A 22,957-nucleotide genomic window follows, 5' to 3' on the forward strand; every position below is an offset into this window, starting at 1 on the left:
AATTCGATCCTATTAGGAATGGATATGAGATCCGAATCAAATAGTTTTGACCCGATTTAATTCGATCGCATCAGATTTTTTTTTAAAAAAAAAACCAGGTTCCATTGCCGATCTTCTCCAAAAAGTTCGCCGTACTAAGTTCAACTTTCTTCTGCCATTATGGTTAAAATGCCTTCAATTATGGGTTAATTTTTGTATTCGCTCGAGTTTAATTTGAGTACAACACCCCTTCACCTATCATAGATTTGACTTAAATTTGTAGAAATTTCATCCAACCTAATTTTTAAATTAAAAATGTGCATATAGCCTAACCAGGCATACACACACAATGCCCCTCCATTTTCATATAACTTGAGTTAATTTAGAGAAGTTTCATCATGTATTTTCAAATAGATGCCTAAAATATTTTTTGATTTATCTAGGTGCCTAACGTTAGAAACGTTACCTATTTAGGTATCCGGGCAGTCAACGGCGTTAATTTATTCCGTTAAGTGACACGTTTCACAACATGATAATATTTATTTTTTAAAAAAAAAAGATTAAAAATATTATGATATTTATATATAAAAAAACTAACTTTTTCTTATATTATAAAACAACTCCAAAATCTCAAATTCTAACCTTAATCTGACACCGCCGCCCTTTTCAGCCACGACCACCGCCGCCCTTTTCAGCCACGACCACCGCCATCGAAATAGTCCCTACCATCCTCATACTCATACGTCGTTGTAGTTTCTATTGATTGTCCGTCGGAATTGTATGGGATCGCGATTTTCATCCTAGGGTTCGCGGGTATAAAATGTTGATTCGCCGTAAATAGTTAACAGCGTTAAAAACGAATTCATTTTAAAAAAACAAAATTATCACTAAAACGACATCGTTTTGAATCTATATAACTGCCTATTTTAACGTCGTTAAGTGATAAAATTTAAAAAAAATTAAAATACAGTTAGTGAAATAAGAAAGAGTAAACTTCACTTATCAAACTTGTAATTTACCCTTAGTTCAATAACAAATTGTTTATCTTAAAAATGTTGACCCCTCCGTGAAAATGTCTTCGCGAACCATCGCGGAAATTGCTCTGTCTTTACCGCTCCACACGTTTTACCATCCCATCACTCCTCGCGTATCGCACAGTCGCGCATTACCATCACCAATGTTGTTCCGGCCCCATCGTTACACCTTACTATTCCCACCTATAACATTCCACCGTTCCAACGCGTTTACCGACTCGGCGCGTGGCACATTGTGTTCATCGTTTTTTAGCGTCTCATGATCCCACTACATAACCTGTGATTACGTAATTACAAGGACGTCATCCTGTGTGCTATCAAGAGGCTGAATCCGACTGTCGGGTCATGTTATAGGCCATTACCATTAACAAGAATTAAACAGTCAAAAACCAAATATTTTAATGGACAAGTCAGCCTTACACTTATTAGTATATATAATAATTAATACGATATGAGATCAGATTTAAATATATTAAGAGTAAACTTCATTTTTTTTATTAAACTTTAAGTTTTAATAGTGAATTTTAAATTTCTATATTTTAAATATTAGTTTTTAGTTTTATGTTCAATTAAAGCATTGAGTCGTTAAATTCTTAACAGGCCTAATGATGTTGTCGTTTCTTTTTCATGGAATATTATCAACTCCTCTAGTGGTTTTAGCTGGTTAATTCGACAATCATCATGTCTTTTTGAATTTAACGATCCAATCATCTAATTGAACCTCTGTTTTGAAAATCGGATCGGATCGGTCGGTTCAACTGGGAGCCGTTGCTTAGTCCGATTCAATCTAAACCGGTTAAACCGTTATTAGTGAACCAGCCAGAACCGCTGAACCGTTCGAACCAGACCGGTTGAAAACCGGAAAAAATCGGGATTTTTGTTTTTTAAAAAAAAAAATTAAACCAAACAACGTCATTTGTTAAACGAGCCAAGTCGAACTTGAGTATTGCTGAGCTCGACTCGAATTTGAAAACTTTAAAAGTAAACTCAACTCAACTCAAACTCACAAGCTAAAAATTATCAAGTTCAACTCAAACTCGAAATATAATATTGAAACTTGAACTCAAAAAGGCTTGAACTCAAAAAAAAATTAGAAGCTCGATTGAAGTCTAAAATTCGAGCTTGATTGGAGTGAAAGAATAGTTATATAATTATAGTTATATAATTTTGTTATGATTTTTTAACCCCAAATTTATTTTTTTATTATAGTTATATAATTATATTTATTATTTAATATGTTTTACCTTAAATATTATGTTGTAGTTAATTTGAATCATTTTGTTTCACTTGATTTTATGATTTTTAACTTATATATGTTATGACTTGCTTTGAATATAACTTGTGATATAAAAAATTATTTTTTATTAAATATTTTTGGTATTTTTATTTAATTTTTTAAATAATTATGACATCGTCCGGTTCTTTCGACCAGTCAGACCGGTTCAACCGGTTGAACCAGTGAACCGGTAGCATGACCGGTTCGCTAACCGGTCCGGTTCTGAAAACCATGAATTGAACTTATAACTAAAATTCAATGCCTAAATAAAAGTATTTCAGAATTTAGTACTGAAATCAATACATGACATAAAGTTTAATGACTATTGAGCGTAATTTACCCTTGTATTAATTATATAATTTTGATTCTTTTAAGAGAATATATAACATAAAGTAATGATTTTATGTATGCTTCTAGTCATGGCCTTTTTTCTTTTCCTTTTTCCTCTTCGGCCGCCTAGTGACGGCCTATTAGACAATTTGTAGTATAAGAAATCAATCACCCACCCTTCTCTCAAATTCAAAGCAAATTCCTTATTTTTTTCCTGAAAAATTTGTTGTTGTTGAGATTATCTGGAGTTCAGTTATTGATCCATTAGAAGAGAAATAAAAAAAGGATAAATTATTTGTGAAATTAGTTTCAGTTCTATGGAGAAAGATAAGAGGAAGAGGGCTGGAAAGGAGCCGAAAGAGGAGGTAATAACGGAGGCAAGGAAGAAGAAGAAGGTAATAAGCAAGGAAGAGGAAGAAGCGGCCGCCGCCAGTGAGGAGGAGGTGGAGTTTTTTCGCTATATTGCGGAGGATGAAGGCGGTGGTTTCATATTTCAACAAAGGCAGCGGAGCTGGAGGAGAAAGGTGGAGGGCAGCAGATGTTGAGGCTGAGAAAACGATTACGGCGGCAGACGACGACGACGACGAAGTAAACCCCGCCAAGGATGTCATCGATAGTAACAAAAACAATAATAGAAGGGAAGCCGCGGCGGAGAGTGGCGTTTTGGACTTGAACGAAGCGCCGGAGGAGTAGGAGGCGGCGATTAGCAGCTGGTCTTGAAAACCGCTGCCGAAAGGTGGAGGTTTGAATTCCACGTGTAATGTTTGTCGGATATTTTTGGGTGATTATTATTATGTTCATGGACGCTCATGCTTCTAACTAATTACTCCAAATTTTCATCCATTTTTTATTTATTTGTTACTGACAACAAATCTTTAACAACAAAATATTATATTTTAAAATAACATCTAAATTATAATATAATTAATCACAACTTCTCATGTAATGAAAAAAATAAAATTTCAGAAATTCTATAATAATATAATTTCAAAAATATAACATCTGATTATTAAAAATTTTAATATGACCACATAATCAAAATATTCTCAACAATCAGTATTTATATTGTTGAACGGTGAAGTATTTTAATATAACATTAAATTGTAATTGTAGTTGGACAGTGAAGATCGTTTATTTCTTATGAACTTTAATTTGCATAATAATTTCATCACTGAGTTTAAAAATATTTCAATAGTAAGTATTAAAATTTATTTTATTTATTAATTCGGTCTATACAAAAAATGTCTCAACCTCTTCAAACTTGCATTTGGTCAATCAACATATATTACCGATCATCATTCGTGGTAAATCAATAAAGATAATTTTGATTTCATTAGATCGAACAAAAACTGGCAAAAACTATTTAAATGTTCAATTTTATAATATTTTTATCTTCTTCGACGACCCTGATGAACTTAATTTTAAGATCTTTTGTTTATATTTTTAAAATAATTTTTTTTCAATATTGGATATTTAATAAACAATTTATTTATTTATTTTTGAAGTTTAAACAAGTCTCGCTAAAAACCCCTTCTAACTAACACCAAAGGTGTAATACCCATAGTTTTATATGTCTCGAAATACGAGTTAAAGATGTTACATTGACATTTCAAAGCATTCTTTGTACATAAAACTTTAAATTTTCGTTCCATTTAAAAATCTCTCGTTTAACAATTTAGAACTATTTAATTAATCATATAAATATAAAATAATAATTTATCGTCCAACTAAAATATGATTTTAGCAGCAACTAAGCAGTTCAATGTTGTTTCTCAACATATATAAAATTGCTAAAACACTGTCTAATTTAAAATCATTCAATTTTCTTTTGAATTATATTTACTACAGACCAGTTTAAGTTAATTGATCAGAGCCGTTCAAACATTTATAACATACATGCCACTATTGAGTAAAATATGTCTTACGATACTGTAAGGTATATTTTGTTGAGCCCTCAACTATCAAAAGTTATAAAATAGTCACCGACTATTCATATATTCCAAAATCATCATTTTCGTTTAAAAGTTTGGTTTGTTTGAGTTGAATGCTATATTCCCTAGGATATGTAAAATTTGATTTCATAATTGTTTGAGTTGTATTTCGTGGATCGAGTCTCTGTTTACATCATGCTATCAAGCTAGTGCTTAAAATATTATATTATCGAGACAATGCTTGAAAGCAATGGTGGTACTGATAGACATTATTAAAATATGATTGTATCATATCCGGTCAGCATGTAAATATTTAGTTTAGTTGATCCTTAATTTTTAATGAAAGGGACTAGTTTGAAACATACGAATAGTCGATGACTATTTTATAATTTTTAATAGTCAGGGGACTCAATAAAATAATGTCTTATAACTGGAAGACCATTTTGTAATTTTTAATAGTTAACGGATTCAACAAAATAGTACCCTATAGTCAAGGGACCATTTGTGTACTTTAACCAAAAATAATAGACACCAATTTTATTACAGGTGTTCAAAACCAGATACTTGCATTTACAGGTACTCGAAGTATTGGGTACCCAATTTTTTTGTTAGTATATTTTCGTCCTATGACCGGCCTATTAAGTTCAGGTACCCGTAATTTCAGGTTACAAGTATCCGTTCATATTTTTATTTAATTTTTTTAAAAATCCTATATAAAATACATTAAAATTTAAAAGTTCATAATATTCATTTCATATATAAAGATTAGTGAGGTGAAGTTAATTTTAAGGAAAAATTTATTTCCAAAAGAAAAAGACTAAAATTATTAAAATTGATCGTGATTTTTTATTTCGAATCTGATATTGATAAATTAATAAAAAAAATTAAAAATTAAAACCTAAACGAACACCCCTAATTTTAATCATATATATTAAAAAGATTCAATAGGCAAATGACACGTGTGTGAGAGCAAAATAGAAGTGATAGGTGTATGTTTTGTTTGGTAAATATACCATTTCTAAATTCGAAATTATCGTGATTATTTTATTGTTTATGCTTTAACATGTGGTTGTTTATCAGAGGGTAAAAACAGAAACAAAAATTTATGGTCAAAAAGAGCTCTCGCATATGTCGAGAAATTAAATATTAGTAAAAAAGAGCTCCAATCTTTTACCGATCGATCACTTTCTCTCTTCTCTCTATCTGCCCCTTTTTACATATCAGATCGGGCCTCCAGCGAACCCTCGACAGGTACCATTTTCCTTTTCTTTTTCATTGCAAAGAAATGTTACTCTCGGAATCATAGATCTGCTCTCCAATTGTCTTCAGCTTTAGTCGATTTAAGTTACGAAAGATTTTGCATGTCTTGTTTGAATTGTTTATGGATTGGATAACCTTTTCTTCGCATTTATTAGGATCTCAATTTAATCCATATGTGTTATAATTTTGTGCGTGGTTAATTAAATAGTTGTGCGGATTTAACCGTGATTTCTGTTTTTATTTCCCCCCCCCCCAAAATTTGAAGTTTGAAATAGAATTAAATGGTTATTTTGAGTTTATTGGCATACTTACAGGTGTAATATCTTGTGAGCTGACATGGCAATGATAGATGAGCCTTTGTATCCCATTGCGGTGTTGATTGATGAGCTAAAGAATGAAGACATTCAACTTCGTTTGAACTCGATCCGTAAGCTCTCTACGATTGCACGCGCCCTTGGGGAAGAAAGGACTCGAAAGGAATTGATCCCGTTTCTTAGTGAGAACAATGATGACGATGATGAAGTTCTCCTTGCTATGGCAGAAGAATTGGGAGTTTTCATTCCTTATGTTGGAGGTGTGGAATATGCTAATGTTTTGCTGCCTCCGTTGGAGACTCTTTGCATTGTTGAGGAAACTTGTGTGAGGGATAAGGCTGCTGAGTCATTGTGTCGAATTGGTGCTCAGATGAGGGAGCAAGATTTGGTTGAGTTCTTTATTCCAATGTTGAAGGTTGGTTTCTGCTTTATGTGCCTTCTCTTTTTCACCTGAAGTGTATATATAGTTTAGATAGTTCTGCATGTGGGTGTATGATAGAGCGTTTCTGTTGGTTGCAATAAGGAACTATGAAAAATTGAATAGAATTTGGTTCTGGGTTTAATGTGTATGGTGAAAAGATTGTTAGTGGAATAAAGCTTTCTCTTATAATGCTCGAGTATGCTATAAACTTACCAGAGTAGTTTGAAAGCACCCCTGAATCTTGTTTTGTATTTCAACATTAGTAATCTTTCTGTCATTAACTGCTGATGTGCATGTTTTGCACCTCTGCCTTGTTTCCATTTGGATAATTGTACGATATATAATATGATCATTCCTAAACCTAGTGACCTGATGATGGTGTTATCCTTAATGTGTACTCAATTTTTTAGCTGTAATCCTTAGCATTCTTGATATAGTTTTACCTAACTAAAAACAAAATGAATGTGTTGTCTTCAACATGCAGAGATTAGCTGCTGGTGAGTGGTTTACAGCTCGAGTTTCCTCTTGTGGATTGTTTCATATTGCATACCCAAGTGCCCCAGAGGCAGTGAAAACTGAATTAAGAACACTATACGGTCAGCTTTGCCAAGATGACATGCCCATGGTTAGGAGATCTGCTGCAACAAATCTTGGAAAATTTGCTGCTACTGTAGAAGCAACTCATTTAAAGGTGGACGTTATGTCTATGTTCAATGATTTGACACAGGATGGTATGTAGATTGCCTAGTTTATCTCTTTTGCTTCATTATGACCACTTGTGTTGCTGATAATTCTTTGACAGATATATGCTTTAAACTTTAAAGTACTTTAAACGGATAAATGAACAGGGTAAGTGATTTGAGTTGAATAATCCTGGTCAGAAACATAAGGGAGGGTTATTAGCCTTATGGTATTCTTCCTTCTAGAGGAGATGGATATAAGTTTAAACATGAAGAGGAGGAATTGGGAAAAGGGTTATGTGCAGTTCCTTTCTAATTTTTTTATCTTTTTTCCTTCCATTTCCGACAAATTTGAATTTTATTGAGCAAGAGTCTTGGACAGTCACCCAAAAAATTAGATCAACAGATACTTGAGCTGTTCTGACTTCTGACCTTCAAGGCAACCTATAACCCCCTTTTTCTTCTTCCAGTCATTTCAAAGAATTATATCCAAGAACCTGTGAAATTTTTCTACAAAGCTTAACTAAGGCTGCTAAATCACTTTATGGGATTTTAACCTTGTTTATAAATGAAAGAATAAACGGATCCCTTATCTTTGACCATTTGTTCATATGTATGCCTTTTATTCTGCATATTTAGTTTTTCATTATTGTTTTTGAGTTTATAATTTGTTACAGAGTTTGAAATGCTTATTTGCTCCAATCTTTTGTCTCTGCAGATCAAGATTCTGTGCGATTGCTAGCCGTTGAGGGTTGTGCAGCTCTTGGAAAGTTGTTGGAGCCCCAAGACTGTGTGGCTCACATTCTCCCAGTCATAGTTAGTTTCTCACAGGTAGACCATGTATTATGAATATTGTTTTACTAATATGTTTGATTTGCTCTACTAGAAATTGATTAACCTCTAAGCTTAAGTTTTTTTTTTTGTTCATGTGGAGAATATATCTTGTGTAGGTGTTTGATGCAAACAAATATTTTGTATGATTTCTAATTAAATTTAAAACATTTTTCTTGCCTTTTGAAGTGATGTGATGGAAGTTATGGTTCTTTTTAATTGCCCCCCACCCCCTCGCGTTCTTTATTTTTCCCATTCTTAAATATGGTAATTTATAGTTTTGAGTTATTTTTTTATGGTATCACTATTGATTCTAGGACAAGTCATGGCGTGTTCGATATATGGTCGCGAATCAGTTGTATGAGCTGTGTGAAGCTGTTGGTCCTGAGCCTAGTAGGTAAGCCCTATAATCACATGGCATGAGCTGTTATATTTTCTGCTGTCCTGACATCTATTGTTACACCTGTTTTCTGCCGTTTTACCATCTTCCCATTCTCCTTGATCTCTATTGATGAATTTCCTTATTTCCTCTCTATTTAATTAGAAACCCATAAAATTTGCAAAGGGCAGTTTTCAGTTATCATGCTTTGGCCATACAAAACTGATTTATTTAAATTACTTTTTGTGAGCTTTATTTTGGATGATCATATCTACTGCAATCAAATGATATTGTAAGGTTCACATGTTTAGGTCAGACCTGGTTCCTGCATATGTTCGCCTACTTCGTGATAATGAAGCTGAAGTACGGATAGCTGCTGCTGGAAAAGTAACTATGTTTTGCCGAATTCTGAATTCAGAATTAGCAATTCAGAACATTCTTCCTTGTGTTAAGGTAAAAATGCTTATGGAATACTTTGACTACTTCATTTGTAGTGGTAATCTAGTTTTCCCGCTCTTGCTATGTTCTGATTTAGTTAGTGTTGCCTGCTGTAGGAACTATCAACAGATTCATCTCAGCATGTTCGTTCTTCTTTGGCTTCAGTTATAATGGGAATGGCACCCATTTTAGGGAAGGTAAAAACAGTCCTTTTTTGTGTTCAGACAGTCAACCTCTATGAAATTCAGTTTTGGGAAGTATAGGTTTCATAATGTTTTCTGGTATGTTTTTTTATACATGCAATAATGTTATCTCGTTGATGGTTGTAGGATGCGACCATAGAGCAATTGCTTCCTATATTTCTTTCTCTTTTGAAAGATGAATTTCCAGATGTCCGGCTGAATATAATTAGCAAGCTTGATCAAGTCAACCAGGTGGGACATAATTTAAGATTTTATTAAGAACGGCAACGGTTTCAACAGATATTTTTTCAAACTGTTAGCTTGTCAACTGATTTGGGTTGAATGGTTCTTACATTTTCTTTGTTTTACTGAGAAGTGAAAGGAAACCTCTGACTGGATTAACTGTTAAGTATTTCGAGGTTTAGATAAATGATGTGTTATGAATTAATATTTTGGTAAAATTGAGAGCAGTGAGGCTGCAAAACCTAGGATCTACAACCTAACCTTACCACAAGAGTCAAGTAGGAGTGACATTGTGTCATTGATTATATTTATAATATTTGACTGGCACTTATCGCCCACAGTTTCATTATTTATCGTCTCAATATTTTAATAATTTGTTTTGGCGGTGTGGTTGGAAGTGCTACATACTAGGGGCACGTTAGTGAATATCTCTTGCTTATAGTCGAATGCCGCATATTGTTAACATGCCTATCATTGCAGGTAATTGGAATTGATTTGCTTTCCCAGTCCCTATTGCCAGCCATTGTGGAGCTTGCCGAGGATAAACACTGGAGGGTTCGGCTTGCAATAATAGAATACATACCTTTATTGGCAAGCCAGTTGGGTGTTGGCTTTTTTGATGACAAACTTGGCGCACTCTGCATGCAATGGCTAAAAGATAAGGTGCAATGGAGTTTATGTGCCTGTTTCTTTACGATTCTATTCGTATTCAAGTGTCTCTTGTCGGAGAGTAGAAATAACAGATATTAACTAGGAACTTATTACGAGATAAAATTTGCTAACTTTGTCGGTTGTAGGTTTATTCCATCCGTGAGGCTGCTGCTAATAATGTGAAGCGCCTGGCAGAAGAATTTGGACCAGAATGGGCAATGCAGCACATAGTTCCGCAGGTCAGTTTGCTTATGTAAATAATCTTTTTTCTGAGTAAGTTAAAAGGGGGACACCTGAAGATGATGCCGGGTCTCAATAAGACGTCTTTTCCCGAATATCTATTTACAGGTTTTGGACATGATAAACGATCCACATTATCTATATCGGATGACCATCCTGCAGGCAATTTCTCTACTTGCCCCTGTTATGGGTGAAGAAATTACTTGTTCGATGCTTCTCCCCGTGGTTATCAATGCTTCAAAAGATGGGTAAAGTTGATAGAAGTTTGATTTGAAACTGTTTTTTTGGATCCTTCGTCTTTAGTTACGAGACCGAAAATTGAATTATTTCAGGGTACCGAACATCAAATTTAATGTGGCCAAGGTGCTGCAGTCGATTATCCCTATTGTCGATCAGTCTGTAAGTGAATTTATTTTCGTTTCTACGACTGTCCCTGTTAAAATTCTAGTGTTTATATTATAATGTAACCGTGAATTTGTTGTTTATATAATCGTCGAGTGATGAATACAAACAGGTGGTGGAGAAGACAATCCGTCCATGTCTGGTTGAATTGAGTGAGGATCCAGATGTTGATGTGAGGTTTTTCGCCACCCAAGCCCTACAATCAAGTGATCAACTCACCATGATGTCTAGCTAGAACCCTAGATTAATGGTATCTCTTCTAGTTCTGTCCCTTTTTTAACCCTCAGTTTTTGTTTTTTGTTTTTTTACCCCTTTGTGTTTTGTACCCATTTGAATTCAAAAACTCAGTTGCAATATAAATATTTAATTTTCTTAACTTTGGGTGCTGAGTTATTTCTGACGAGCAATCTTATGGTGCTATTTTTTTTATTATTATTATAAGGTTTAATGCCAAATAAGTGACTAAACTATACCTTTTGTTCCAAATAAGTGTATATTTTTTTGGCCCATCTGGATGTCTAATATTACAAACGTTAGCACTTTAGGTGTCTACGTGTTATAACCTGGTAATTTTGAAATTTATATTTTTTAAAAAATTAAAAATATTATTATATTTATTAAAATATCCTAAGATTTCTTATATTATAAAATAATTTTAAAATCTCAAATCTTAATCTTAACTTGTCGTCGCAACCCTCTATGGCCACGTTCATTGCTACCGACATAGTATTTGTTATCATCTTAGTTATATAGTTGTTGATTCACCATCAGAATCATGTGAGATCGTGATTTTCATCCTAGGGTTCGTAGGATTTAAAATGTCAATTTGTTATCGATCGATCGTCAATCGATCACGATTTTATAGGGGTTTTGGTCGCTGGGGGAGGGGAGGTTGGGTGAAGCTTTTTCGATGGTAAAGGGTAGCGATCGACTTGGGTTTAGGGGTTGAAATGAATGTTTTCAAAGCTTAGGGGTTATTTCAAAATTTATGTGTTTTTTTAAATGTATATAGTTTTATTTTTTTAATTTTTTATAAAAAAATTCAAATTATCAGGTTATGACATGTGTCACTTAACAGGAAAAACTAGTGCCCTTGACTGTCTGAACATCTAAAATGCTAACGTTAGACACTTGGATTGGCCAAAAAAAATGTAGGCACTTATTTGACACAAAAGATATAGTTTGAGTACTTATTTGAGCATTAAGTCTTATTATAAAAATTAGATTTGATTTGATTTGATTTTTTTAATTCTAAGATATTCAAAATTTAGTTGTTTTGACGTTATTCAAGTTAATTTGAAATTTTGATTCAATCTATGAGTTTAGGTTGAATTTGAATTTATAAAGTTCGAATAATAAAAAAATTAAAATTAAAATGATTTCTTACTAAAGTAATTTAGTTGTTTTGAGATTTTATTTCTAATTTTGCTCTCTCCAATTCTTAAATCATTTTAAGTATATTGTGATTGATTCGATTTGGGAATCGATTGAATAGTTGTTACTTTATCCTTTAAACGTTATATTGTGGAAATTAATTTGGATTAATTACATTATACATCCTCAATTATTAAATTCTATATTGGCCCTTAAACTGAAATTATTTCAATCAAATCCTTCAATTAGTCAAACTATAAGTTTTACCACTAAATGTCAACTTCAATCTATTATGATTTTTTAATATAAATATGGATTAATAGATATTTTGGAAAACGTCAAAAACTAAGCTAGTATTCAACATCAAAGTGACGCCTAGATTCATAAACTTATTGAAACAATACTTTAATTCGAGGATTTGACCGAAATGTTCTAAAATTTAAGACATCAAATGAAATTAACTCGATTTAGGAGTTGTTTGTTTACTTCAGAATGATTAAGTGCTGAATGATTCAAATGTTGAATGGTTCAGAGGCTCTGTATGAATTAACTCTGAATGTGACATGATGTTTGATAATGGCTCTGAATTATTCATAATATACTTCTGTGTTAAATCATTCAACACTGTTTTGTTGAATCAGTCAGCATTGAATCATTCAGAGGTGAGAAACAAACAGTCTGAATACTGAACGGTTTCAGCACTGAACGGTTCAGCATTCATCGTTGAATAGTTTCATTCAGAACCAAATAAACAGCCTGTTAATTTCCTACGCGTATCACATATGAAAATTAAATGGTAGACATTGGTAATTGATGCAAATGTTCCATCAATCATTTCTAGCTATCTTTTGTGGTGTCACGTTTATATAAAATTTACATTATCAAGGTTTAATTGAGAACGATTTTCTCATAAATGATTGTTAAATTATTAAAATTATTATAATATTAATGTGATAAATGAACATTTATGTTTATTTTATTATTGATATAACTATATTGATAAATAGTTCTAATTTTTTAGAAATAAATTATTATAAAAAGATTATAAGTTGATATGAATTATCGCATCATCAATGATGTACACATAGATTGTTATGCAGATTCCCATGCTAGTTCCATAGAAAAAAAACTTAAGGGTACTGATTTGCTTATACCACAAACGTTACAATTTTATTAATTTTAACACTAACATTTACTTTTAAATGCAATTATATTACTCTGCTGTTAATTATTTAACGGCACGATGACATGATAGCTCTGTGTCGTGACGTTGCTGAAGTGGAAGCCTAAAAAAACCTAAAACGATATCATTTTATTGATATAAATAATATTATTTTAAAAAAAAAATCCTAAAATTTCTACCAGGAAAATAAATGAATAATAAGTATCATTGTAAAGCTTGTTTCGACCGGCAACAAAGTCCATTGGTCGAGACATGCATGCTCGCGGTTTTCTACCATCCGTGCTAACTCAAAACGTAGGAATATGTAAACAATCCAGTTAGCATTTTCATTCATGGACCATTCCAATTCAGGTCATAATTATTTTCATGTTATTTGTATGACACCATGGAATACTCAATTTCTGTTTATAACATAGGAGAGGGATCAAGGATACAAGGAGCTGGGTTTCATAGACAGAATCACACAGAGCAGTGGACGTTCGTTCTCGGAAACAAGTACTGTTTTCATTTCATTGTCGAATTACATTCTTAAATTGGCCGGATCTTTCGTTCCCTTTACAGCATTTTCATTTGAGTGTATGCACAGCACATACGTAAAGGTGGCAATAAGGTTTGGTAGATTCGGGGCATCTAGCATTCTCGTCGAGGCCGGTTTAGGTCCATTTATAGACCACTCTCTTTGGACCAACTTAGTTTTTTGGGACTGCATAGTATTTTTGATATATTACTTTGCATGTCTATGCATTTATTTTCCCTTCATGATATCAGATATGGTTTAGCCCCGTATGATGTAATAGCACATGTGATGGCTTACGGTTACATGAAGTGCAGTCCTCACATGAACACGAAAACAACTTGGGTCTGCAATGTTTATGTTACTTATCCGCATCGATAGAGAGTTCGATGATTCGCTAATGAGTTACCACCATTTTTTTTGTAGGTATGCTCGAACATTTGCATTTTTCTACACAATCGGTCTGCATATCCTAGTCTTTACTTGTCTATATCGAATGTCAGCTCTAAGCTACCTCGGGTCATCATCCGCCCTCTTTTTTCTTCCGACTCTGCACGTTTCCCTTTCGAAATCTCTGACTTGAAAAATGTATTTCGCCGAATGCAGCAATGGCTCCGAGGAAGCCCTCATCGGAGATAAAATTCTCAACCTCCCGCAGGGACTTTAGCTTCATCTACTCAATACTTTTGCATTCATGCTGTTCATCGTAAGAGAAATATATATTATACATAGCGTTGAAAAAATGCATAGAAATTCCAGAAATTGTAGGGTGATAGAGTATTCATTGTCAAATGGTTGAGAGTATTATAACATATACTACTTTATAATGATCTTAGCTTAATAAAAAAAACTATAATATACCCTTATTGACAATCTGTCTTAACTTATTTAATTAGACGATAATTATTTGTTTGTTGTGCTGTGCCAACACTATTTGTAGACTGTACTTTTACAAAAAATAAAGGCAAATGAATGTGTTCTGAAACACATCAAATCTGTTTTAATTGTGGGTTTAGAGTGGGTGAACTCAATTAAAATTCATTTAATTATGAATGATGCTAGTAGTTCCCATTATAAACATGATACATGGTTCTATATATGATGTGTATGTATATAAGTGGATATCTATTTTTAGTTGGATTATTGATTATATTAAAATAATCATTTTAATCACTAAAATTATGGGTTCGACCCCCTAGTTTATCATTACCGTGGACTCGTCCTCCTACAGGTTGGGTCAAAGTCAATTCTGATGGTGTCGTGAATACTGGCGATAACTCGGCTGCTGCTGGTGGGGTATTATGGAACCGTGATGGGGATTGGATATTTAGATATACTTGGAGTTTAGACATGCTCAGTTATCGTAGCTGAATCGTGGGCCGCTCACAACACCTTAGTGCATGCATGGAGACATGTGAAAATGATGGAAGTTGAAACTAACAACTTTAAGGTTGCTTGAATCTATGACCTTTCTGATGCACTAACTAGAAACACTCTGGTAGATGCTTTGAAGGAACTCCGTGATCGCGACTGGGTCACGGGGATGAAACATGTGAAGAGAAAGCATAGTAGTTTTGCGAATAAAAATTAATCATAAATTTTATAATAATTTGATAAAATTTAGTGATTATTTTATAATTTTTTAAAATTTAATTATCAAAATGTTTATTTAAATATAACTTGATGACTTATGGTGTATTTTATCCTATTTATTTTAGACAACAATGATGATTGATTAATGGTATAACATTGCGTCAAACTCAAGTTCTAAACTCCATTCGGTTTCACTTTTTATCACTTGTAGTTCCCATAACTTTACACTTTACTTAAATAATTTCTATCATTTTTATTTAATAAATTATAATGTATTTAATTTGTCAAAAAAATATACTATATTTAAAATATACTTATTTTTTTGGAAATTAATAATTGAAAAGTAGTTAAATTGTAATTTTTGGAAATTAAAGGAAAGAAACATACTTCTTAGTATATGGGTGGAATTACAGTACGAGTCCTTGTACTTTCAATTAAATTAGCATTTAATTAATCTATAATCTTACACTCAATCAAAACTTTTAAATATTAAAATAAATATAACGTAAAGGGGTTGGATTTATAATTATTTTTTGGTATTTTTTTATGGATAAATGTATTTATAGGTATTATTATAAGGGTAAAGTACGTAAATGATATTTGACTATATGATGTTATTTTATTGAGTCCGTCGACTATTAAAAATTATAAAATAGTCTTTCGATTATAAGTCATTACTTTGTTGAGTCACTCGACTATTAGAAGTTATAAAATGATCACCCAATTATTTATATATTTCAAATTCGTTACTTTTTCTTTAAAAAAATTGATGCTCATTTGATTGGTTGTTAACCTGAAATTTAATATATGATAAAATTATATTTTAATGATGTCTATTGATATCGATGTTGCTTTCGAACACCGGGTCGACGAAGTAATGTTTCAAACGTTATATCGAAAACACAATGTAAACAGAGAGTATATCTACAAAATACAAATAAAAAAGTTATGAGATTAGATTTTATTATATCTCAATGAGCAAGTTAACGTATAACTTATGTGATAATCAAATTTTTAACAAAAAAATATTAGTTTAAAACTTTTAATAATCGAGAACTAAACAAAATAACGTCTTATATTCGAGAAATTATCTTATAATTTTTTTTAATGATTGAAAATTTAAATAAAATAATACACATTTATGCACTTTATCATTATTTTAGAGGAAGTAAAACAAAGAGAACCATAGAAAGTAATGTTCAAAGCTCTGCCACTCACAGTGGGCAGCTGCTTCTTGCTTAAGCCTTTTAGTCATTTAGTGACCGCCAACGAGCCTGACGCTGACGTTCCATATCGTCTTTATAACTCGGAACTCTCTAACAAACAAAACTACAAACGAAAAACAATGGCTTCTTCTTCAAAGCTTTCCTTTCTCTTCTCTGTTTCCTTTTTACTTTCTCTCTTGTTTCCTTTTTCCCTCGCTCGTTCCCCTCCGCCAACAACCGCCACGCTCGATGTCTCTGCTTCTCTTAAACAAGCTCAACATATTCTTTCCTTCGACCCGCAATCTTCTGGACCCTTTTCCGTTTCCGAAACCCAACCCGTTTCATTCAACTCTTCTTCTTCCTCTGGTTCTGTTTTCTCAGTTCCACTTCACTCGCGTGGCTCCATTCGCAAAACCCATCATACTGATTACAAAAGCCTTGTGCTTTCCCGACTCGAACGTGACTCAGCCCGAGTCGACTCACTTACAACCGAGCTGGAACTCGTTGTCAGCGGGGTACATAAGTCGGAGATCAAGCCTGTTCCCACGGACATCGAACCCGAGGCGCTTTCTACACCTGTTATTTCCGGGACGAGTCTAGGTAGTGGGGAGTATTTCACCCGGGTCGGAATCGGTAGCCCGGTTAAACAATTCTACATGGTTCTCGATACCGGAAGTGACATTAATTGGATCCAATGTGAGCCCTGTTCGGAGTGCTACCAACAAACCGACCCGATATTCAACCCCTCCGCGTCCTCCACTTACAGCCCGGTTTCTTGCGACTCAAGGCAATGCTCTTCTCTTCAAGTCTCTGACTGCCGTGGCGGGAAATGTCTTTACCAAGTCTCGTACGGGGATGGGTCGTACACCGTGGGCGATTTCGTTACCGAAACGGTGTCGTTTGGGAATTCCGGTAATATCAACGGCGTTGCTTTGGGTTGTGGGCATACCAACGAAGGCTTGTTCGTTTCAGCTGCCGGTTTGCTTGGGCTCGGCGGCGGTCCCTTGTCTATGACATCGCAGATCAAAGCGACGTCGTTCTCTTATTGTTTGGTGGATCGTGACTCGGCCGAGTCGTCGTCTTTGGATTTCAACGCCGGGTTACCGGCTGACTCGGTTGTCGCTCCGTTGTTGAGGAGCCGAAAGGTGGATACCTTTTATTACGTAGGTTTGACCGGGTTCGGCGTGGGTGGCCAACCGGTTCAACTCCCGCCAGGACTTTTCGATCTGGACCAGTCTGGAAACGGCGGGGTGATCGTAGACTGCGGTACGGCCATAACCCGGCTGCAAACGCAGGCTTACAACGCACTCCGAGACGCGTTCGTGAGCTTAACGCGCGACTTGCCGACAACCGGCGGGGTGGCGTTGTTCGACACGTGCTATGACTTGTCTTCGAGGAGCAGCGTTAGGGTCCCGACGGTGGCGCTTCGTTTCGGCGAAGGAAAGTCGCTGGATTTGCCGGCGAAGAATTATTTGATACCGGTGGACTCGTCGGGCACGTTTTGCTTCGCGTTCGCCCCTACGTCGTCGTCTTTGTCTATAATTGGGAACGTGCAGCAGCAAGGGACACGTGTGAGCTACGATTTGGCTGGTAATCGGGTCGGGTTCTCTTCTCGTAAATGTTAAAAGAAAGTAACTAAATTTCCCATTAGTTACTCTATTTATTTACCCATCCCTTTCACCTCTGGTAAGAAAAGGTTAAGAAAATGAAGCAAGTTTGTTCCTTTGTATTGTTATAGCAACTTTTAAGGTTAAATTTTTACCATTACTGTTAGTAGTAGTACTTTCTTTTTACAGTGGCAAATAAATTCCAATGAAGAAGAAGCTTTGGAGTAGCGTCGGCAGTTAATTAGTTTAACACCCTTTTAAGGGTTATGATTTCTGAAATTAGTGTTTGTATTATATAAAAGTTGTATATTCAGTTTTTGCGGTTTAAATTGGTAAATCTTAATTTTATATTTTTTTAATTTTTTCTGTTATCCATAATCATATAATTTATCAATATTGTCAAGAATCGATGACATAGCACGAAAAATATTAAATTAAAATATATGAATTAAAGCAACAACTTTCATAATAAGCACTAATAAAAGAACTTGCCCCACCTTAGAAATTATGTTACCTTTATTAATTTTATGTACAATGAGGTGATTGCAGTGTGCATTCTATTGTAAATATGATCATGTTGATGTATTTGTTTACAATTACGTAAACGCGTGCATGCGTGCCACGTGGTTATGAGATTTCGGATCCATGGATTGTGATTTTTGATTTTACGTGAGCGGAGCGCAGAGTTAGAATCGAGTTGATTGAGTATTATTTTAAGATAAGGATGGAAAATTAGGGTTTTCTAAAGCAGAGAGTATTAATAAATTTTAAAATAACAAAGCATGGCATGACATCAATATTAACTTTTTAATTAACTAAATATATATTTTTAAATCTGCAATTATTTGCTTATTGCAATCATCTTATAAATTTGACTAAACAAGTAATTCATAGTCTACAATTTTAAAGATTTGTAAAAGTTCAACATTTTATGATAAAATAAATATTTAATATTTCAAATAAATAAATTAAAGATCATTTAATTGTCTTAAAATGATTTTTGATTAATTAATTTTTAAATATTATAAAATAACTATTAAACTTATTGGGTCTTCAAATAATATTAACCTAAGCTTCCACACTAAATATCAAATAATCCATATTAACGTAGCTCAGCATTCCAGCTTAAATAAAGATAATTTCACGTCTTGAATCAGCGCGATTGAAGTTGGTATTTATGTAATAATGTTTTTTATTTGAATTTTATTACAAATATTGACATCTTAAATAATAAAATTTCTGACATGACATCCGTGATCAACAAAACCTGTTTGTTTGGGTAAATGGCGAGTGGGGTCCACGTCATTTGCATAGGGAGTGATGAAGTAAAAAGAAATAAGGAAACAGATCACATGTGGTGCGTGGGACCCTCCAAATTTTTTTGAATGGTCGTCAAGTCAACTGACATATAACAACACGCAGGCTTTATAATGTTTGATTAAAGGATTTTTGTTGCTAAGTTTTTATAATTCAAAAATTAAATTAAAAAGCCGTGTAAATGCCTGTCCAAAACCCACATATTTAAAGGTAAAACATACGAATAATCTTTTAATTATAAAATATTTTTTAATTATTAAAATTTATAAAATGATCTTTTAACTATATAATATTATTTTATTAAATTCATCAACTATTAAAAATTATAAAATGGTCAACAAATAATTTATTATGTTTTAAACTTGTATCTTTTTATTAAAAAAATGACGATATATTGAGTTGAACGTTAATATATTTATCGTTATGTGATAAAATTTGATTCTAGAATCTCAAACGAATACCATATCTCAATCATCAAATTAATTTTTAATTTATACAATCATTTTGTAACTTTTAATAGCTGATAAATTTAATAAAATAACATTATATAATTGAAATACCATTTTATAATTCTTGATAGCGGACAAACTTAATAAAACCTTATGTTCAAGCGATTTTACCCTATAGTTTAAATATCAATTATATGTGCTAAAGTTTAATTTGAACATAATAATGTTACGTCAATGTCATGTGGGTCCCAATTCCCAAACTCCATTGGGACCGGTTCCGTCAATGTCGGCAGGCGCTTGCTTCATCCATATCTGTCTTTTCTTGTGTAGCGAGTATCCTAGCTACGAGTGGTGTGAACACACCGCTCCATATTCGATTTAATCTCCAAATATATTTGTCCATCCATATACTTTCTTCTCATTTCATTGGGTAATTTAGTTTTGTTGATGGAGACCCAACTTTCCCCCTCATTTAATCAGCAGGTTTTAGTGTAAAGTAGCACCATAAGAACGCTAACTATATTGGCTTTACTCTTCTAAGTTCCACCCAATCATCTCCTCACATCTTCTTCTCACGTGACAATGAATATCAATAAAGAGTATATTGGGGTCTATTAGGTGGTGTTAGGTGAGACAGTCCTACGTGGTCAGTAATAATGCGGTTTATTTATTTTAGGCGAATAAAAAAAATTAAAACTCATACTTTTAAAATAAATTAATATGACTCGTATTTTATTTACATCTAATGTGGCCCTCAAACTGTAAAAAGTAATATGACATTTTGACTAATGGTTATAATATTGATGTATTAATCCATTATGATAGGTGACATAACTAATAATATGATAAATTGATTAAATTAAATTTTATTGTTGTCTATTTTCCCTACTAATACTTTTTTTTAAACAAAAATGGAAAAATTAAATTAGAAAGTCATTGGCAACTGTGACCGACTTTAGCTAATTCAACCGTGTTCATCATCAATGCACGTACTTTTACCAGCAAAATTCAGAGCTCTGAATATCCATTCAAGTAATGAGTACAACAAAACCACAGATAAAATCTTTCCATAAATTATTATAAATTATATTATTTTAATAATTTAAAAAGTAATAACTAATTATTTTATAATAGTAATATATTCAGTTTGGACCGAATCGGATCTAAAAATCAAGGCGGATTCAGGGCGAGAGAAAAACTAAAAATTATCGGGCGAGACAGGCCGGATGTAGAGAATATATTTTCGAGTCGAGACCGGGTATGTACAATATATTTTCGGGTCGGGTTTGATGCGGCAAAAAAAAAACCACCTCTCCCCGCCCGTGCCCCTCCCTGCTTTTAAACAGTTACTATAAAAAGGGGGGAAACCCGCCGTGAAAAAAACCTTGAAAAGGGGGCAGCAATTGTTATTCAACTGAAAGCTAGCAGTGAGGCAGATCGAGTGCAAAAATGGGTATGAACTCAGTGAAATGGGGGTATGTCCGTATCATCACCGGCACCATTTTTGGTGGTATCCTTGGCTTCTACGTTATGCACCGCGTCGAGCTCAGCTACAAGGTCCCTTTTGGTTATGTCTCTGCTTCTTAATTTGTTCTATAAAGATTGTAGACTTTTGATTTGTACTTTTTTTAATTTTTATTTCAACAGGAGAAGATGAAGGAGAGATTGAGGCAGTATGAACTTGAATTGAAGAATAGGGAGAAGCTAGAGGAGCTTGAAGATTCCCTCTAGCTCTTTCTTTTTGCAGTTAAGCTTGCACACTGCTTCTTTCTCTTTGAAATCATGATGGTTCTGGATGATTAGTGATTAGTGATAGCGGCTGTTGAATTTTAAAAGGGGGGGGGGGAACACTCAGTTAGTAGAAAAAGTTTGATCTATTCCTACTTTTTAATGGTTTCTTTTATATTTTTCAATGAATTTATCAGAAATATTTCTGGGTATCTCTTTTCGAATTTCAAGTTATCGCTATTCTATCATGAATTTAGTATAACATTGTCCGTAATGCTAGCTTCTGGCTGGTTGTACTGAGCTTAATTTATTAGGGATTAAAGGTTTATACGAAAACACTGGTGTAGTGAGATTTTTATCAGCTGCAAGATCAAAATGTAGAAATAGATTACATTCGTGGAGGAGAAATCTCTTATTCTTTGCGATAAGGAATATAGGGGTTTAAGAAGAATTTTCTGTAATCTAAAAGATTGAATTTTGGGATGCCGTAAAGATTGTTTTGATTCATATTGGTTTCTTGTGCATGCCAATGGTGCACAAAAAAGGTGAGTGTTAACAACATTCTGCTCGAACAAAACAGAAGAGGGACAGAAGAAAAGGATAAACGAAAACTGCATTTATGTCTTAGGTGAACATAGGACAATGAACATTTTTGTTTTCGATACAGATTTGAAGTGTTTCATTTTCATTAGGTCATTCATCGAACAAGGAGTAATACATAGAATAGGGTTAATAACTGGATATGAGCTGAAACAAACAAGATTAGACATAACCATACCTCTTATTATGAAGCATAGGTGAAGTAAATGATGGTTTCTTTACCCATTAGCTTCAACATCTTCATTATCTAACTTTTGCTTTTGGAAATATATTTTTTCCCCTCAAGCTTTGCTTTGTAGGAAGGATAGAATGGGCGAGAATGAAAATCTTACAAATCCAATGATTAAATTTCATAACAACTTCATTACTTTTTAACTAAACCATTAGATTAACAAGTTTTATATCTTTAGCCGTTTTCATTGTTCCTTCTAGGCAAAATTTTAAAGTTAGGACATTACTTGCTTTGGGGGTTTTTTTGTCTCGTGTTATAAATTGGTTTCCATGAAGTGGTTGAACCATTGATTATGTTGCAGAGCAAGTTGAGTTGTGCTTCTTCTTGTGGTATTCAATGGGTAAGTGTAGTTGGATTAGACATAACCATACCGCTTATCATGAAGACTAGGTGAAGCAAATGATGCATTATTTACCCAATAGCTTCGACATCTTCAGTATCTTACTTTTGTCTTTTGGAAGTATACTCTTTTTCTCAGGCTTTGCTTCGTAGGAAGGATAGTAGGGGTAAGAATGAAAATCTTACTAATCCAACGATTCTTACTTCTTAGCTACACCATTAGAT

The 22,957-nt window shown here is 33.6% G+C and overlaps 2 protein-coding genes and 2 long non-coding RNA genes across 4 annotated transcripts; all 4 read left to right on the top strand.

The window, feature by feature from the left end:
- Window positions 1-5,696: 5,696 nt before the first annotated feature.
- On the top strand, window positions 5,697-10,967 carry LOC120118423 (serine/threonine-protein phosphatase 2A 65 kDa regulatory subunit A beta isoform-like). Its single transcript, XM_039138450.1, has 13 exons — window positions 5,697-5,801; window positions 6,125-6,539; window positions 7,030-7,276; window positions 7,944-8,056; window positions 8,374-8,453; window positions 8,747-8,888; window positions 8,990-9,070; window positions 9,203-9,307; window positions 9,779-9,961; window positions 10,096-10,188; window positions 10,298-10,437; window positions 10,522-10,588; window positions 10,704-10,967. The coding sequence occupies exons 2-13, from the start codon at window positions 6,147-6,149 to the stop codon at window positions 10,824-10,826; spliced, it is 1,767 nt and encodes a 588-aa protein (XP_038994381.1). The 5' UTR covers window positions 5,697-5,801; window positions 6,125-6,146; the 3' UTR covers window positions 10,827-10,967.
- Window positions 10,968-14,083: 3,116 nt separating this feature from the next.
- On the top strand, window positions 14,084-14,298 carry LOC120118758. The gene is made up of 2 exons (XR_005515776.1): window positions 14,084-14,181; window positions 14,269-14,298. It is a non-coding gene; the product is annotated as an uncharacterized LOC120118758 (long non-coding RNA).
- A 2,281-nt stretch (window positions 14,299-16,579) lies between these two features.
- On the top strand, window positions 16,580-18,148 carry LOC120118424 (protein ASPARTIC PROTEASE IN GUARD CELL 1-like). The gene has a single exon (XM_039138451.1). The coding sequence runs from the start codon at window positions 16,601-16,603 to the stop codon at window positions 18,083-18,085; it is 1,485 nt and encodes a 494-aa protein (XP_038994382.1). The 5' UTR covers window positions 16,580-16,600; the 3' UTR covers window positions 18,086-18,148.
- Window positions 18,149-21,191: 3,043 nt separating this feature from the next.
- Window positions 21,192-22,892, top strand: LOC120118426. The gene is made up of 3 exons (XR_005515748.1): window positions 21,192-21,390; window positions 21,481-21,579; window positions 22,872-22,892. It is a non-coding gene; the product is annotated as an uncharacterized LOC120118426 (long non-coding RNA).
- Window positions 22,893-22,957: the final 65 nt, after the last annotated feature.

Source organism: Hibiscus syriacus, unplaced genomic scaffold (genome assembly GCF_006381635.1).
Source record: "Hibiscus syriacus cultivar Baekdansim isolate YM2019G1 unplaced genomic scaffold, ASM638163v2 tig00110328_pilon, whole genome shotgun sequence".
NCBI classification, from domain to species: domain Eukaryota; kingdom Viridiplantae; phylum Streptophyta; class Magnoliopsida; order Malvales; family Malvaceae; genus Hibiscus; species Hibiscus syriacus.

Coding starts and splice junctions, on each gene's coding strand:
- LOC120118423 (XM_039138450.1), top strand. CDS start 6,147: ATGGCAATGATAGATGAGCCTTTGTATCCCATTGCGGTGTTGATTGAT. Junction 8,057..8,373: donor TCATAGTTAGTTTCTCACAG/GTAGACCATGTA, acceptor TATTGATTCTAG/GACAAGTCATGGCGTGTTCG. Junction 8,454..8,746: donor GTTGGTCCTGAGCCTAGTAG/GTAAGCCCTATA, acceptor TCACATGTTTAG/GTCAGACCTGGTTCCTGCAT.
- LOC120118424 (XM_039138451.1), top strand. CDS start 16,601: ATGGCTTCTTCTTCAAAGCTTTCCTTTCTCTTCTCTGTTTCCTTTTTA.